This window comes from Symphalangus syndactylus, chromosome 7, assembly GCF_028878055.3.
Source record: "Symphalangus syndactylus isolate Jambi chromosome 7, NHGRI_mSymSyn1-v2.1_pri, whole genome shotgun sequence".
NCBI classification, from domain to species: Eukaryota; Metazoa; Chordata; class Mammalia; order Primates; family Hylobatidae; genus Symphalangus; species Symphalangus syndactylus.
The window spans coordinates 10,475,694-10,490,702 of record NC_072429.2 but is presented as its reverse complement, the minus strand read 5'-3'; the positions used below and the strand labels follow the sequence as shown (position 1 = coordinate 10,490,702).

At 59.0% G+C, this 15,009-nt stretch overlaps 2 protein-coding genes across 8 annotated transcripts; both read left to right on the top strand.

Annotated features, from left to right (window-relative positions):
* Positions 1-141: 141 nt before the first annotated feature.
* On the top strand, positions 142-5,661 carry DDX41 (DEAD-box helicase 41). Its single transcript, XM_055285181.2, has 17 exons — positions 142-276; positions 360-470; positions 748-907; positions 1,000-1,074; positions 1,204-1,264; positions 1,372-1,508; positions 1,929-2,001; positions 2,118-2,271; positions 2,350-2,486; positions 3,337-3,499; positions 3,753-3,884; positions 4,156-4,227; positions 4,362-4,458; positions 4,593-4,742; positions 4,845-4,916; positions 5,032-5,142; positions 5,311-5,661. Exons 1-17 carry the CDS (start codon positions 250-252, stop codon positions 5,445-5,447), a joined length of 1,869 nt encoding a protein of 622 aa, XP_055141156.1. The 5' UTR covers positions 142-249; the 3' UTR covers positions 5,448-5,661.
* A 123-nt stretch (positions 5,662-5,784) lies between these two features.
* DOK3 (docking protein 3) lies at positions 5,785-14,188 on the top strand. 7 transcript variants are annotated; one of them, XM_055285183.2, is made up of 7 exons: positions 5,785-6,316; positions 6,656-6,694; positions 7,590-7,772; positions 8,704-9,009; positions 12,828-12,927; positions 13,014-13,195; positions 13,277-14,188. In XM_055285183.2, the coding sequence occupies exons 2-7, from the start codon at positions 6,689-6,691 to the stop codon at positions 13,952-13,954; spliced, it is 1,455 nt and encodes a 484-aa protein (XP_055141158.1). In that variant the 5' UTR covers positions 5,785-6,316; positions 6,656-6,688; the 3' UTR covers positions 13,955-14,188. The 7 variants fall into 7 exon arrangements, with proteins under 7 accessions (XP_055141158.1, XP_063498651.1, XP_055141159.1 ...); XM_063642581.1 differs by having other exon boundaries at positions 6,656-6,979; XM_055285184.2 differs by having other exon boundaries at positions 5,785-6,694; positions 8,707-9,009; positions 13,023-13,195.
* Positions 14,189-15,009: the final 821 nt, after the last annotated feature.

The following is a 15,009-nucleotide window of genomic DNA, read 5'->3' as shown; positions in this document are numbered from 1 at the left end:
AAGTCCTCCAGTGTCCCACAATGCCTTGCAGCCGGTTTCGCCCTCGGTCCTGACAACTGTCGCGTAACCACCCATGAAAACGTCCGTGCTTCGCCGTGCGATAGCGTCTCCAGAGCAAATTTGTCCCTCTGCGCGATCCGGAACTCCCAGGTCGTTGCTAGGCGCCAACGTTCGCTTCTTCACATCGGATTGGGTCCCACGCAAAGATGAGGCGGGGTTTCGTCGTGGCGCGCATGCGTGCAGCAAAGAATGGAGGAGTCGGAACCTGAACGGAAGGTGGGAGAGAGACGAGACCCCGCGCGGGTGGGAGCGGGCGTGAAGAGGGGAGCAGGCCGTGCCTGACTCGCGTGTGCTTGCAGCGGGCTCGCACCGACGAGATGCCTGCCGGAGGAAGCCGCTCGGAGGCGGAGGATGAGGACGACGAGGACTACGTGCCCTACGTGCCGTTACGGCAGCGCCGGCAGCTACTGGTGAGGGGCCCGCGTCCGGGGAGGGATGGGGCCGTGACCGCCGGGTCGCAGGGGGCGGGCGTGGCCTCGGCCTCCGTGGGGAGGAGGGCAGTCTGAGGAGTGAGCTTCAGTACACCGGGGCGCGGCCCCCAGACAAACGAGGGACCGACGGCCTGATCTGAGGGGTAGGGCAGCTCTGCACCTCGAGCACAGGACCCTCGCCCCAAAGCCAGGATCCTGACGCTGGCCTTGTGGATCCCGTGCCCATTCTATCTGTGGGTCCCGGGTGGAACCTCAGCTCCAGAAGCTGCTGCAGCGAAGACGCAAGGGAGCTGCGGAGGAAGAGCAGCAGGACAGCGGTAGTGAACCCCGGGGAGATGAGGACGACATCCCGCTAGGCCCTCAGTCCAACGTCAGCCTCCTGGATCAGCACCAGCACCTTAAAGAGAAGGCTGAAGGTGAGCTGGTCAGCACTGCCTGGGCGGGAAAGAAGAAGCTGAGCCTGGCGCACCGTGTGTATCTGTCTGACATCTTCCACTTCTTTTCTCAGCCCGCAAAGAGTCTGCCAAGGAGAAGCAGCTGAAGGAAGAAGAGAAGATCCTGGAGAGTGTGGCCGAGGGCCGAGGTATGGTTGTAGCCAGGATAGTGAGAAGGTGGACTGAGTCTCCTCCTCCCAGCCCCAGGCATGTTATATTTCAAGGGATCTGGCTTCTCAGAAGCAGGAGCCAGCCCTGAGCCATGTCTCTCTCCTCAGCATTGATGTCAGTGAAGGAGATGGCTAAGGGCATTACGTATGATGACCCCATCAAAACCAGGTATATCTGTACAGTCCGCAGTTGCCCTTGCTTCGGATGGTACATGCAGGGATGCTCCCAGGCCAGCTATTCCCAGGGCTCTCTTGATCCCTGTTACCCATCCACAGCTGGACTCCGCCCCGTTATGTCCTGAGCATGTCTGAAGAGCGACATGAGCGCGTGCGGAAGAAATACCACATCCTGGTGGAGGGAGACGGTATCCCACCGCCCATCAAGAGCTTCAAGGAAATGAAGTTTCCTGCAGGTAGTCAGGGGCTGGAGAGAGATACCACACTTTTATAATCAAACACCTGTGAGGTTATGTCCTAGCTCCCACTGAGCTCAGCCACATCTGCATTGGATCCAGTCACTGGGGCTGGAGGGATTTAAGGAGAAGTTTCTTTAGGTTCCTTGTTGCCCCAGCTGTACATATTCATTGTTCTCTGCTGTTACAAAGCTTCAGGAGGAAAGTGCCATTGGGTATAGACACTGGATACAAATCCTGGCTGCACCTAGCCTGTGGGCCTTGGACAAGTCTCTTTTTTTCTTTTTTTTTCCTCTCTGTCTCTCTCTCTGAGCCTGTTTCCTCATCTGCAACTTGTAGGGGTAGTGCCAGTTTTACAGGCTTTGGGGCTCTGAGAAAGTACCTGTGAGTCACGAGGACGATGTCGGTTGGTTTTCATAGCCATCCTGAGAGGCCTGAAGAAGAAAGGCATTCACCACCCAACACCCATTCAGATCCAGGGCATCCCCACCATGTGAGTTTGGATTGTGGACCTGGGGTCCTTGAGGAGGGCTGGAACAGGGAGGAGCAATGGCTAGGTGTCCTTCATCTTCTGTTGAAATTGGCCCTCGGGTCATCCTCTCCCAACAGTCTATCTGGCCGTGACATGATAGGCATCGCCTTCACGGGTTCAGGCAAGACACTGGTGTTCACGTTGCCTGTCATCATGTTCTGCCTGGAACAAGAGAAGAGGTTACCTTTCTCAAAGCGCGAGGGACCCTATGGACTCATCATCTGCCCCTCGGTAAGATAGGCTGGCCTGGAGGGCAGGCCAGAGACTGGGGCTGCCATCTGGTGCCAGCCTTTGTCCCTCTGCCTGCAGCGGGAGCTGGCCCGGCAGACCCATGGCATCCTGGAGTACTACTGCCGCCTGCTGCAGGAGGACAGCTCACCACTCCTGCGCTGCGCCCTCTGCATTGGGGGCATGTCCGTGAAAGAGCAGATGGAGACCATCCGACAGTGAGTGCTGGCGCTCCCTGCCCCCACCTCTGCCACCTGCGAGTCCGTGGAAAAGCTAAAGGACGCTTTACCTTAGCCACTCCACAGGTCTTCACAGAGGGCTGCTGTGAGTCCAACCCTCAAGGAGCTCCCAGTCTAATGGGGAGGTCAGTTGGGGGAGGACAGAGGGATGTGGCCAGGTACTGTGGGAGCACAGCAGATGGAATGGCCCACCTTGCTGGGGACAGTGGGAGGTGGGAGCTCAGAGAAGGCTTTTCCGGGAAGGTGACGTTTGAATTGGGAAGAGGGGCAGTCCAGGCTGAAAGCACAGAGGTGAACGGCCCAGGAAGGTCAGGGTCATTCAGCAGTCAGTCAAGGAGGTTGAGGCACTGGGGTAGGGCTGGATCCCAGCGGCACCTGTGTCCTTTCCGTGCTGTGCAGTCCTCTGCAGACCACCAGAGGCCCTGGACCAGGCCCTCCGTTCACAGATGGGCCAGACCCCATCCCGGAGGCCTTCCTCCATGGACTTCTGAGTCTTAGGGAGATGTGGGCACAGAAAAGGTGAAGCCAGTGGGCCAGGAAAGTGAGTCCAGAGTAAAGCCTCTGGAGCTTGATGACAGCGCTTCTGGGTGAGAGGCTGACCCAGGAGAAGGGGGAAGGCGTGCCAGGCCGAGCGGTGGTGAAGATGGCTGCAGTGCCTTGGAAGAGAGCTGTGTGCTATACATAGGGCAGGTGGTGGGAATGATGAGAAGGGGACAGACAAAGAAATAGGAAGGAGGACAGAGAGCAGAACAGATGCAGGGTGCCTGCTTGCCTCTAGGTAGGTGATAGGCCAGTGACCCCAACCTCAGGGTCTCTCCTTGGTCCCCAGTGGTGTACACATGATGGTGGCCACCCCAGGGCGCCTCATGGATTTGCTGCAGAAGAAGATGGTCAGCCTAGACATCTGTCGCTACCTGGCCCTGGACGAGGCTGACCGCATGATCGACATGGGCTTCGAGGGTGACATCCGTACCATCTTCTCCTACTTCAAGGTGCCGCCCTCGCCCGGCCAGGGCACCCTGCCCCACCCCCTACCGCACACCACATCAGACTGTGGAGCCCGGCCAGGCACCCTGCACCACCCCCCACCGCACACCACATCAGACTGCGGGGACCCCATGCCCCTGGCCACCCCACCCACTGCTCATACTTTGTGGGCTGTGTCTCAGTTGCTCGGCTTCCCCAGACCCCATGCCCCTCAGCCCAGCCCTGCATGCCCTTGGTCGCAGCCCCCCTCTTCCTCAGGGCCAGCGGCAGACCCTGCTCTTCAGTGCCACCATGCCGAAGAAGATTCAGAACTTTGCTAAGAGTGCCCTTGTAAAGCCTGTCACCATCAATGTGGGGCGCGCTGGGGCTGCCAGCCTGGATGTCATCCAGGTGGGCAGGCGCTCCTGATGGGTGGTCTCTCACCTGTGGGGGCTGGATCTGACAAGTCTCCCTGAAGCTGATTGGAGCCGGGGGTCCACCTTGTGGGAACCGGGGGTTTCGTTCAAAGCCCCTGATGCTTAACCAGGGCCACTTTTAGGGCACCCAGCCCTTGGCAGCCAGTGGCTTCTGGTCACCTCCTGGTCCAGATGATGGGCTATGGCAGGGCTGTGGCGGGTAAGCATAATCTCAAGATCACCTGACCTGATCCTTGTGGTGGCAGGAGGTAGAATATGTGAAGGAGGAGGCCAAGATGGTGTACCTGCTCGAATGCCTGCAGAAGACACCCCCACCTGTGAGTGCAGCCAGGCCAGGCCGGGGGCAGAGTCCCCAGGACCAGGGAGGGCTTTGGAGGGGACAGAGTGCTGGGGGAGGTGAGGTGGGTGCCCAGGCAGTTAGTCTCTGACTGGAGTTGGTCTTTCTGGACAGGTACTCATCTTTGCAGAGAAGAAGGCAGACGTGGACGCCATCCACGAGTACCTGCTGCTCAAGGGGGTTGAGGCTGTAGCCATCCATGGGGGCAAAGGTCAGGGTGGTGCAAGCACTGGCTTGGACCCTGCTGCAGTAGTGGCACTTTACCTAACGCCTTCCCCTACCTGGTTGGCCTGCCACTCCCCTGTCCCATGGTGTCTCTGACAATGTCTGCCTGACCCTCCCCAGACCAGGAGGAACGGACTAAGGCCATCGAGGCATTCCGGGAGGGCAAGAAGGATGTCCTAGTAGCCACAGACGTTGCCTCCAAGGGCCTGGACTTCCCCGCCATCCAGCACGTCATCAATTATGACATGCCGGAGGAGATTGAGAACTATGGTAAGGGCCTGGGGCCCAAGGGCATGGGCGAGGCCGGAGAAGGGCCGAGCCAGGCCCCTAGTGTCCAGCGATGGGCCAGAGACTCTGTCCTTCTCTCTGCAGTACACCGGATTGGTCGCACTGGGCGCTCGGGAAACACAGGCATCGCCACTACCTTCATCAACAAAGCCTGTGGTGAGTCTGTCACCAGAGCCACCTTAGCTGTTCCCTGGGTCCCCTGCCTGTGGCCACCCAGGTTCTGGCCGCAGGGCCCAGGGTGGGCCCTGATGCTTCCCCACTCCTCCCCCAGATGAGTCAGTGCTGATGGACCTCAAAGCGCTGCTGCTGGAAGCCAAGCAGAAGGTGCCGCCCGTGCTGCAGGTGCTGCATTGCGGGGACGAGTCCATGCTGGACATTGGAGGTGACTGCGGAGCGGGATCCCCGAGTCCCCAGCCGGCGGGTGGCAGGGAGGGGTGCTGGAAGTCAGAAACATGAAACCGGTGGACCAAGGGTGCCTAACGGGGGGCCCGAGGTCCAGGGTGTGGATCCTGGCCCTTGACTTGGCTGACCCCTGTCCCCATTCCCCCAGGAGAGCGCGGCTGTGCCTTCTGCGGGGGCCTGGGCCATCGGATCACCGACTGCCCCAAACTCGAGGCCATGCAGACCAAGCAGGTCAGCAACATCGGCCGCAAGGACTACCTGGCCCACAGCTCCATGGACTTCTGAGCCGACAGTCTTCCCTCCTCTCCAAGAGGCCTCAGTCCCCAAGACTGCCACCACTCTACACACACAGCAGCCCCCTGGACAGAATCAGCATTTCAGCTCAGCTGGCCTGGACTGGGCCAGGCTGGTCCTGGCTGCCTGTTCCCTGTGCTCTTCAGAATTACTATTTTTGTTTCCTTTCACCCCAGCTGCCATTAAAGCACAAACCTCTATCCCAGCCCTGGCCCTGCCTCTGTGTTTCACCTCATCCGCCCCCTGGTTCCTGGACAGACATCACCTCTGACCTCTGCAGCCCCTCTGAGGCAAGGCCCCGGCATCTCCCGCTGACACTGCCAACACCTGGCCTGCTGGTACTTGGCTGTGGAAGGAGCCACCGAGCTGGTGCCCACCTCTGGGGACTCAGGGTCTCTCCATTGGGTTGTCTGAATTTATGACTCAAGGAGGGACCACATTGGCAGGCCAAGGAGAAGTGCTTGGATTCTCTGGTCTCCCTGGCCAGCTGTCATAGCTCTCAGGCTCACTCTTCCTGTCAGTGGTGTGATGTTTCGGGGGCTTCTCCTGAAGCCCCTTGGGAGGCTGCTTCTTGCCCCAGGACCCCCACCCACTGCCTGCCTGTGCCAGCCACCTGGAGGAAGCCCTCCACTCCGTTGACTGAGGAGGCAGCAGATGTCACAGAACTGCCATTTAGGCCACAAGCTCTCCCTAAGCCTGCTCTGTGCCCAGCTCTGTTGAGCTTTGAGGACCTAGATGGACCAGGGAGATGACTGCCTGGGAAGCCGTCAGGCGAGGGGAGAGAAAGACACACACAGAAACGTGGACAGCAGTCACAAGACCGCTAGCAGATGAAGCAGGATCTCGGCATCTGGTGAGAGGTAGGCAGGGACCAGCACAGGCAGCCACACTTCCTCTGAGCCGGCACTTTGCGTGTATGGCCACATGCTCATTCCAGTGAGACGGCGGTTGCTCAAGCCATATTTGTCACTTGGTATGTGGCTTTGGACAAGTTACTTAATTTTTCTGAGCGCCGATTTCCTCACTGTTGAAATGGCGATGAGAACACAAAGGATGTGGCGTCTGAGGTGGCCAGAGCTTAGGGCTGCTTGGGCCACAGTGGGCACAGAGCCGGGTGCCAGGAGGCCTTTAGGAAATATTTCCTGGCCAAGTGCATTTCCAAACGGGATTCCTTATCCTGCTTCCATGTTCTCTCCCAGAGGTGGTGCTGAATGACCTGAGGCTGTTCCAGAATGAAGGTACACACACACAGCCCCGCTATTGGCCTCCTGCTAGGCAAGCCAACAAAAGGAGCCCCCAGCAGGAAGCAAAGCTTTAAATGAACATGTGACCTCTCCGGGGCCCCCTGGGACCTGCCACCCACACTCACGTGGTTGGGGCCATTCAGGGGTGTGGGTCCCATGTGGACTGGATGCCCAGCGTGAGTGTATACTGCGAGGGCCTTTGTGCTCTCAGGCAGCGTGGAGTGGTCAAGGAAGGCCTCCAGGAGGAAGAGGTGGCCCACCGCCCCAGGCAGCACAGTGGTGAGGGGGCCCTGGAGGGGCTGGCCTGGGAATGAGCCTGGGGAAGATGGAGGCCAGAACACACAGGTCCCTGAGTGTTGGGCTGAGGAGCCTGGGCTGCACCCCAGGAAGGGGAGAGACAGGTTGGTCTTGGGTTGCGGAGAGTGCTGCACGGAGCCCCGGTGGGGCAGTGGCCCCTGGGGGGATGCCAAGGCTGGTGATGTTCAGCGGCTCGTGGGGTGGAGAGGAGCAGGTGAACACGAGAGATTTCAGGGAGAAAGAAGAGCAGCAACACGGGGTGAGGCGCTCAAGCCAGGACGCCCAGTGGGAAAGCCAGGAGTTGGCTAGAGAAGGGTCCCGGTGGAGGCAGGGCCAGGGAGTGTCAGGCCCAGGGTGCGCAGCTGCCCTGGGCGGGACGGGGGAGGGGCAGGAACTCATGACTCAGGGAGCCAGACTGCGATCAGATGCTCGCAGCTGATCCAGGTGTGTGCGAAGGCTGTTTGCCTTCAGGTGGCCAGGGGCTCCCTCCAGGTAGGTGTGGGCACCTTGGACAGCCAGAACCCCAGGGAGGAAATACATGCTGCCCCCAGCCCCTGAGCTGAAGACAGGCTCCCCTCCCCCCGGCCTGCAGCTGCCTCTGGACGGAGGGACGGGAAGTGGCCAGAAGGGGAAGTGTGAGGAGTTCCCGTCCAGCCTGTCATCAGTCTCCCCAGGTCTTGAAGCGGCGGCCCTGCTCCTGGCCGTGACCATGGACCCTCTAGAGACCCCTATCAAGGATGGCATCCTCTACCAGCAGCATGTCAAGTTTGGCAAGGTGGGGACCCCTGGCTGCCAGGCAGCTGCCAAGGACCAACAGTGGGCGGAGAATGCAGCCTCCGCCCCTGCCTCGGACAGCCCAGGCAGACCTGGGAGACTTGGGAAGGGAGTCAGGGTGGAGGATCCCACCCAGGTATGGGGAGTGGAACGGAGTGCGGGTCTCAGCCTGAGAAGGCAGGGGCTGAGCAGGCTCTGCCAGACCCTGCCTCCAAGAGAGATGGGAATACAGGAGCGGGAGAGGTTCGAAGGCTCAAATCTCCCAGCAGGGAAGAGCTTCACAGCCTCTGACCCATGAAATAGTGCCACCGAGGGCCCTAAATAGGGTGAGGGCTGAGCTGGAGGAGGCCCCAAGGGTGGAGCCCCTCCCTGCAGCGGCACTGTCCTGGGAGCAAGGAGGCAGGGGGGTCACCTCTCCTCTGCAGCAGCCCCACACCCCCGCAGCTCAGCTGCAGCTGCTGCCCAGGCAGATAAACCGTCAGTTTCCTTTGCTCGAAGCTATTTGCATGTTTCCTTCCTTAACAGCGTGAGGCGGAGGCCTCCCTCCCACCCCAGCTCTTGGCCTGTGGCCCAAGTGCCCCTTTTTGGGGGTGAGAGGGAACCAACATAATGGCAGTGTCTGGTGGTCTGCCTGGCTACTGGATGCTTTACAAACATGACCCAGTAGCAGCCCCAGCTCGAGTTCTCATGGCCTTTTGAGAGACGACACTGATGCTTGTGGAGGTCACAGTTAGGAAAGAGTGGGCTGGGATTTGAACCCAGGGCTGACCAGTCCCAAGCACAGCCAAGGCCTCCTTCCCTGGAGCCCTGAGAAACTCGGGAGCAGAGGCCCGCTCCTGGCTGGGAGCGTTTGCCAAGCAGCTTGTGCTGAGCCGAGTGGCACGGACAATCTGCCACCCAAGGGTCTTCGCCCTCCCGCTCCTCTCCCGCAGAAGTGCTGGCGGAAGGTGTGGGCTCTGCTGTATGCAGGAGGCCCATCAGGCGTGGCACGGCTGGAGAGCTGGGAGGTCCGGGATGGTGGCCTGGGAGCAGCGGGTGACAGGTCGGCAGGGCCTGGCCGGCGAGGGGAGCGACGGGTCATCCGCCTGGCTGACTGTGTATCTGTGCTGCCGGCCGACGGCGAGAGCTGCCCCCGGGACACCGGTGCCTTCCTGCTCACCACCACCGAGCGAAGCCACCTACTGGCTGCGCAGCACCGCCAGGCCTGGATGGGCCCCATCTGCCAGCTGGCCTTCCCGGTGAGTGCGGCGGGCAGGGGTCGGTTGGGCTGAGGCACCTGCCCCCGACTTGTCCACCTCCACACTCACATCCCGTCACCCAGCAAGCTCCACCGAGCACCTACAAGCTTGGGAAAAGTAAATCTATAATGACTCTCAGAGGGCCGTGCGTGCCATGGAGAAAATGGACCGTCAGGGGAGCAGGAGGAAGTGAGGGAGTGACGGGCAGGGTGGCCAGGGAAGGCCTCTCAGAGGAGAGGCCTGAATGACAGGAACCCGCTGGGCAAAGGTCTGAGGACAGGCAGCCTGGGGAGTTGTGAACAGAGGGAGTCCCGTGGGCAGAGGCCCCGAGGCCGGACAGTGTGGGGTGTTCAAGGGCAGAAAGAAGGCGACATGGCTGGAAGGGAAGGAGTGCAGGAAGAAGCCAACTCACAGAGCTTAGGGGAGCGGCTGAAATGCCCCAGGCCATGTGTGTGGTTTTGTTCTGAGTGAGAAGCGAAGGCTTTGGAGGGTTTAAGCCAGACATGTTTGTAAAGCCCCAAAAGGTCTGTGATGGGTCAAAAGGAAGTGAGCCTGGGAGTTCTTCAAAGAGGTAAACAGAGTTACCATGGGGCCCACAGGTCCACTCCTAGGTGTGTGCCCAAGAGAACTTGAACAGGTGTTCAAACAAAACACGTACATGTGAGGCAGGAGGATCACGTGAGCCCCAGGGGTCGAGGCTGCAGTGAGCTGTAATCGTGCCCTTCACTCCAGCCCAGGAGACAGAGCAAGATCGTATCTTAAAAAAACCCCACATGAGCCGGGCGCGGTGGCTCACGCCTGTAATCCCACCACTTTGGGAGGCCGAGGCGGGCGGATCACGAGGTCAATAGATCGAGACCATCCCAGCCAACATGGTGAAACCCTGTCTCTACTAAAAAATACAAAAATGAGCTGGGCATTGGCCGGGCGCTGTGGCTCACGCCTGTAATCCCAGCACTTTGGGAGGCGGGCGGATCATGAGGTCAGGAGATCGAGACCATCCTGGCTAACACGGTGAAACCCCGTGTCTACTAAAAATACAAAAAAAAAAAAAAATTAGCCAGGCAAAGTGGCGGGCGCCTGTAGTCCCAGCTACTCGGGAGGCTGAGGCAGGAGAATGGCGTGAACCCGGGAGGCAGAGCTTGCAGTGAGCTGACATTGCGCCACTGCACTCCAGCCTGGGCGACAGAGCAAGACTCCGTCTCAAAAAAAAAAAAAAAAATGAGCCGGGCGTGGTGGCGCACGCCTGTAGTCCCAGCTACTCGGGAGGCTGAGGAAGGAGAATTGCTTGAACCCAGGAGGCGGAGGTTGAAGTGAACCAAGATCGTGCCACTGCACTTCAGCCTGGAGACAGAGCGAGACCCCATCTCAAAAAAAATAAAATAAATAAAATAAAAACCCACATGGACGTGAATGTCCATAGCAGCACTACTCACGGCCACCAGAAGGTGGAAACAGCCTACGTGGCCATCAGCTGACAAATGGATAAACAATACATAGTCTGTCCACAAGATGGAATACTACTCAGCCATAAAAACAAACAAACGCCGGGCACAGTGGCTCTTGCCTGTAATCTTAGCACTTTGGGAGGCCGAGGTAGGAGGATTGCATGACCCTAGGAGTTCAAGATCAGCCTGGGCAACATGGTGAGACCCTGTCTCTTAAAAGAAAAAAAAAAAGAAAAGAAGAAAGAAAGAAATGTACAGACTAGGTAACTCCATTGGGATAGAAATCAGGTGAGTGTTGCCAGGAGCTGGAGGAGGGGAGAAGTGGGGAGTGGCTGCTCATGGATCTAGGGCTTCCATGTGGGATGATGGAAAAGTTCTGGAACTAGACAGTGGCAACAGTGCACAACCTTGTGAATATACTAAAAAGCACTGGTGGCCGGGCGCGGTGGCTCAGGCCTGTAATCCCAGCACTTTGGGAGGCCGAGGCGGGCGGATCACCTGAGGTCAGAAGTTCGAGACCAGCCTCAACATGGAGAAACCCCGTCTCTACTAAAAATACAAAATTAGCTGGGCATAGTGGTGCATGCCTGTAATCCCATCTACTCGGGAGGCTGAGGCAGGAGAATTGCTTGAACCTGGGAGGCAGAGGTTGCAGTGAGCCGAGATTGTGCCATTGCACTCCAGCCTGGGCGACAAGAGCAAGAGCAAAACTCCGTCTCAAAAAAAAAAAAAAAAAAAAGCACTGATGATACACTTTAAGATGTAAAATGGGCCGGGCGTGGTGGTTCACACCTGTAATCCCAGCACTTTGGGAGGCCGAGGCACACGGATTACCTGAGGTCAGGAGTTCGAGACCAGCCTGGCCAACATGGTGAAACCCCATCTCTACTAAAAAAAAAATTTCAAAAATTAGCCAGGTGTGGTGGCACACTCCTGTAATCCCAGCTACTACTTGGGAGGCTGAGGCAGCAGAATTGCTTGAGTCTGGGTGGCAGAGGTTGCAGTGAGCTTAGATCGTGCCACTGCACTCCAGCCTAGCCGACAGAGCAAGACTCTGTCTCAAAAAAAAAAAAAAAAAAAAAAGTAAGATGGTTAAAACAGTAAATTTTATATTCTCTGTATTTTATCATATTTTAAAAATCAAAAAACAAAAGGCAGTTGAGGTTAGGCATGGAGGCTCAGGCCTGTAATCCCAGCACTTTGGGAAGCCGAAGCACGTGGATCACCTGAGGTCAGGAGTTCGAGACCAGCCTGCCCAATATGGCAAAACCCTGTCTCTACTAAAAATACAAAAAATTAGCTGGGTGTGGTGGTGGGTACCTGTAATCCCAGCTACTTGGGAGACTGAGGCAGGAGAATCACTTAAACCCGGGAGGGGGGCTGGGCTCAGTGGCTCACGCCTGTAATCTCAGCACTTTGGGAGGCCAAGATGGGCGGATCACGAGGTCAGGAGATCGAGACCATCCTGGCTAACACGGTGAAACCCCGTCTCTACTAAAAATACAAACAAAAATTAGGCAGGCATGGTGGCGGGTGCCTGTAGTCCCAGCTACTTGGGAGGCCAAGGCAGGAGAATGGCGTGAACCTGGGAGGCGGAGCTTGCAGTGAGCCGAGATCACGCCACTGCATTCCAGCCTGGGCGACAGGGCAAGACTCCATCTCAAAAAAAAAAAAAAAAAAAAAAAACCCGGTTGGCGGAAATTGCAGTGAGCCAAGATCTCGCCATTGCACTCAAGTATGGGTGACAGAGCAAGACTCCATCTCAAAAAAAAAGGCAGTTGACAGGAGCAAGGAGCCCGGTGAGGAAGCTGTGGCATTTGACCCGGCCGTGTTGCTATGGGCCAGGGTGGTCCTACTAGAGGAGCTGAGTGGGAAAGAGCACAGGGGACATGCTGAAGGCCTGGGTTTGGGGATGAGGCAGAGATTGGGGGCACCTTGCAGGGTCGTAGCAGGTGATTGTGGTGAGATGGAGGAAGACACCTGGGGTACTGCTCCCTGCCCAGCTCACACGTGTGTCCCAACCGGAACAGTCCTGTCCCTACACTGCTCTAGGCTGTCAGAGACATACAGAAGCTGGCCCAGCCAAGCCCAGGGGCTGCAGGGGACATCCCCTTGTGTCCCCAGTGATCTGCAGCTCTCAGACACCCTCAAGCACAGCGCCTCTTTCCCAGCCCAGCACTCTCAGTGGGGAGCCAGGTGGGAGAGCAGGCTCGGAAGGGGACCCAGGCTTACGCAGCGAGCCGGGCAAAGCTGGAACTGGGGCCCAGGCCCTGGATGCTCTGGCATGTGGTGGAGTCCTGGGATACTGAGGGGAGGGGACAGGGCATGGGAGTGCGGTGCTCTCACCTTTGACTTGAACTCATTCCCCAGGGGACAGGGGAGGCCTCCTCAGGATCCACAGATGCCCAGTCTCCCAAGAGGGGCCTGGTCCCCATGGAGGAAAACTCCATCTACTCCTCCTGGCAGGAAGGTAAGTCGGAGGAGGTGCAAGGGCAACCTCAGCCCCCCACACCCAGGGCCGGGTCTTTGTGGGACTGACGGGTCTGTCCTGGCCAGCTGCCACAGTGGGCGAGTTTCCCGTGGTGGTACAGAGGACTGAGGCCACCACCCGCTGCCAGCTGAAGGGGCCCGCCCTGCTGGTGCTGGGCCCAGATGCCATCCAGCTGAGGGAGGCCAAGGGCACCCAGGCCCTCTACAGCTGGCCCTATCACTTCCTGCGCAAGTTCGGCTCCGACAAGGTGAGGTGCAGGGGTGGGAAGGGTGGGGGGCTGACACCCTGGACCCTCCTGCTAATCCCCACCCGTGTCCCCTGTGCCCAGGGCGTGTTCTCCTTTGAGGCCGGCCGTCGCTGCAACTCGGGTGAGGGCCTCTTTGCCTTCAGCACCCCCTGTGCCCCTGACCTGTGCAGGGCTGTGGCTGGGGCCATCGCCCGCCAGCAGGAGCGGCTGCCAGAGCTGACCAGGCCCCAGCCCTGCCCCCTGCCACGGGCCACCTCTCTGCCCTCCCTGGACACCCCTGGAGAGCTGCAGGAGATGCCACCAGGACCTGAGCCACCCACCTCCAGGAGGATGCGCCCAGCCGAGCCCGGACCCCAGAGCCTGCCGCTACTGCTAGGCCTGGAGCCCAACGATCCAGCGTCTGGGCTCTACGCCTCAGTGTGCAAGCGCGCCAGTGGGCCCCCAGGCACTGAGCACCTCTATGAGAACCTGTGTGTGCTGGAGGCCAGCCCCACGCTGCACGGCGGGGAACCTGAGCCGCACAAGGGCCCCAGCAGCCACAGCCCCACAACCAGTCCCATCTACCACAATGGCCAGGACTTGAGCTGGCCCGGCCCCGCCCACGACAGCACCCTGGAGGCCCAGTACCGGCGGCTACTGGAGCTGGATCAGGCGGAGGGCACAGGCCGCCCTGACCCTCAGGCAGGTTTCAAGGCCAAGCTGGTGACCCTGCTGAGTCGTGAGCGGAGGAAGGGCCCTGCACCTTGTGACCGGCCCTGAACACCCAGCAGAGGTGGCCAGAGAGGAGGGTGCTCCCCCTGGGACAGGTGGGTGGGCTGGTGGGCAAACAGTGGGCCCATGTGGACACACACCTGTGTCCACCCTGGCCTGCAGGAACAAGGCAGGCCGCCTATGGAGGACCTCAGCCCTGCCCTGCCCTCCTCATGAACAGTGTGCAGACTCACAGATAATAAAGCTCAGAGCAGCTCCCAGCAGGGGCACTCACGGCACACACCCCTGCCCACATTCATTGCGGCCAACACCAGCACCCTGTGCCGGTTCCAGGGGCACAGGTGACCTGGGCCTGACCTGTCACCCATGGGCTCAAATCCATTGCAGCAGACAGACGGGATGGAGATCATTAGGACTCCATGTTGCCCTGTACGACCAGAGTGACATGAAGAGGCAGGCGGAGGGAGCCGTGAGGCTTGTCAGACTCAGGAAGGAGCAACATGACACCCGGAGGCCCAAGCTGGGAGGAGGCAGTGGGGGCGGGGGGCGGGTGGAAGGGACTTCAGAGACACCCTCGCCCAAAACACTTGTTCCCTGCTGAAACTCCAACAATTTGCAGATACTTCTGGGAACCCCAGGCCTCAGTCTCCTCATCTGTAAAGGAGAGAGAACAGATGATGTATCAGGCATAATCCTTAATGAGAGTTTTGCTGCGTGCCTACTTAGTGCCAGGCGCTGGGGGACACGGCCATGTTCAGGACAGCCTTGGTCCTGTTCTCCGGGAGCCAACATTTCAGCGGGGAGAGAAGTTTCCTGAAGACTTCCATGCTGTGTTCCCTCCTCTGCTCCTGCTCCTGTCGCCATCCTAAGCGCCAGCCACGCACGCAAGCATCCTGCCTCCAGGCCTCTGGCTGCTCAGCCCCTCACTACAACTCCACCTCAGCTGCCCACACGCTTGGCCCATCCTGAACCTCATTTTCATGACGGACACACAAATTTTGCTCTCTCCTGTTGAAGCCTCATCCTCTGGCCACCTCCTCCTTCCAGCTCACTTCCTTTAGCACGGCCAGTACCACCCCTGCCTAGCCATGTCGACCTGCAGG

What these genes read in the sequence shown, in the direction of transcription:
- DDX41 (XM_055285181.2), top strand. Translation starts at nt 250, where the DNA reads ATGGAGGAGTCGGAACCTGAACGGAAG. An exon ending in AGTCGGAACCTGAACGGAAG is followed by an intron (nt 277 to 359) that starts GTGGGAGAGAGA and finishes GTGTGCTTGCAG; the next exon opens with CGGGCTCGCACCGACGAGAT. An exon ending in GGAAATGAAGTTTCCTGCAG is followed by an intron (nt 1,509 to 1,928) that starts GTAGTCAGGGGC and finishes TGGTTTTCATAG; the next exon opens with CCATCCTGAGAGGCCTGAAG.
- DOK3 (XM_055285183.2), top strand. An exon ending in AGCATGTCAAGTTTGGCAAG is followed by an intron (nt 7,773 to 8,703) that starts GTGGGGACCCCT and finishes CCTCTCCCGCAG; the next exon opens with AAGTGCTGGCGGAAGGTGTG. An exon ending in GCAAGTTCGGCTCCGACAAG is followed by an intron (nt 13,196 to 13,276) that starts GTGAGGTGCAGG and finishes CCCTGTGCCCAG; the next exon opens with GGCGTGTTCTCCTTTGAGGC.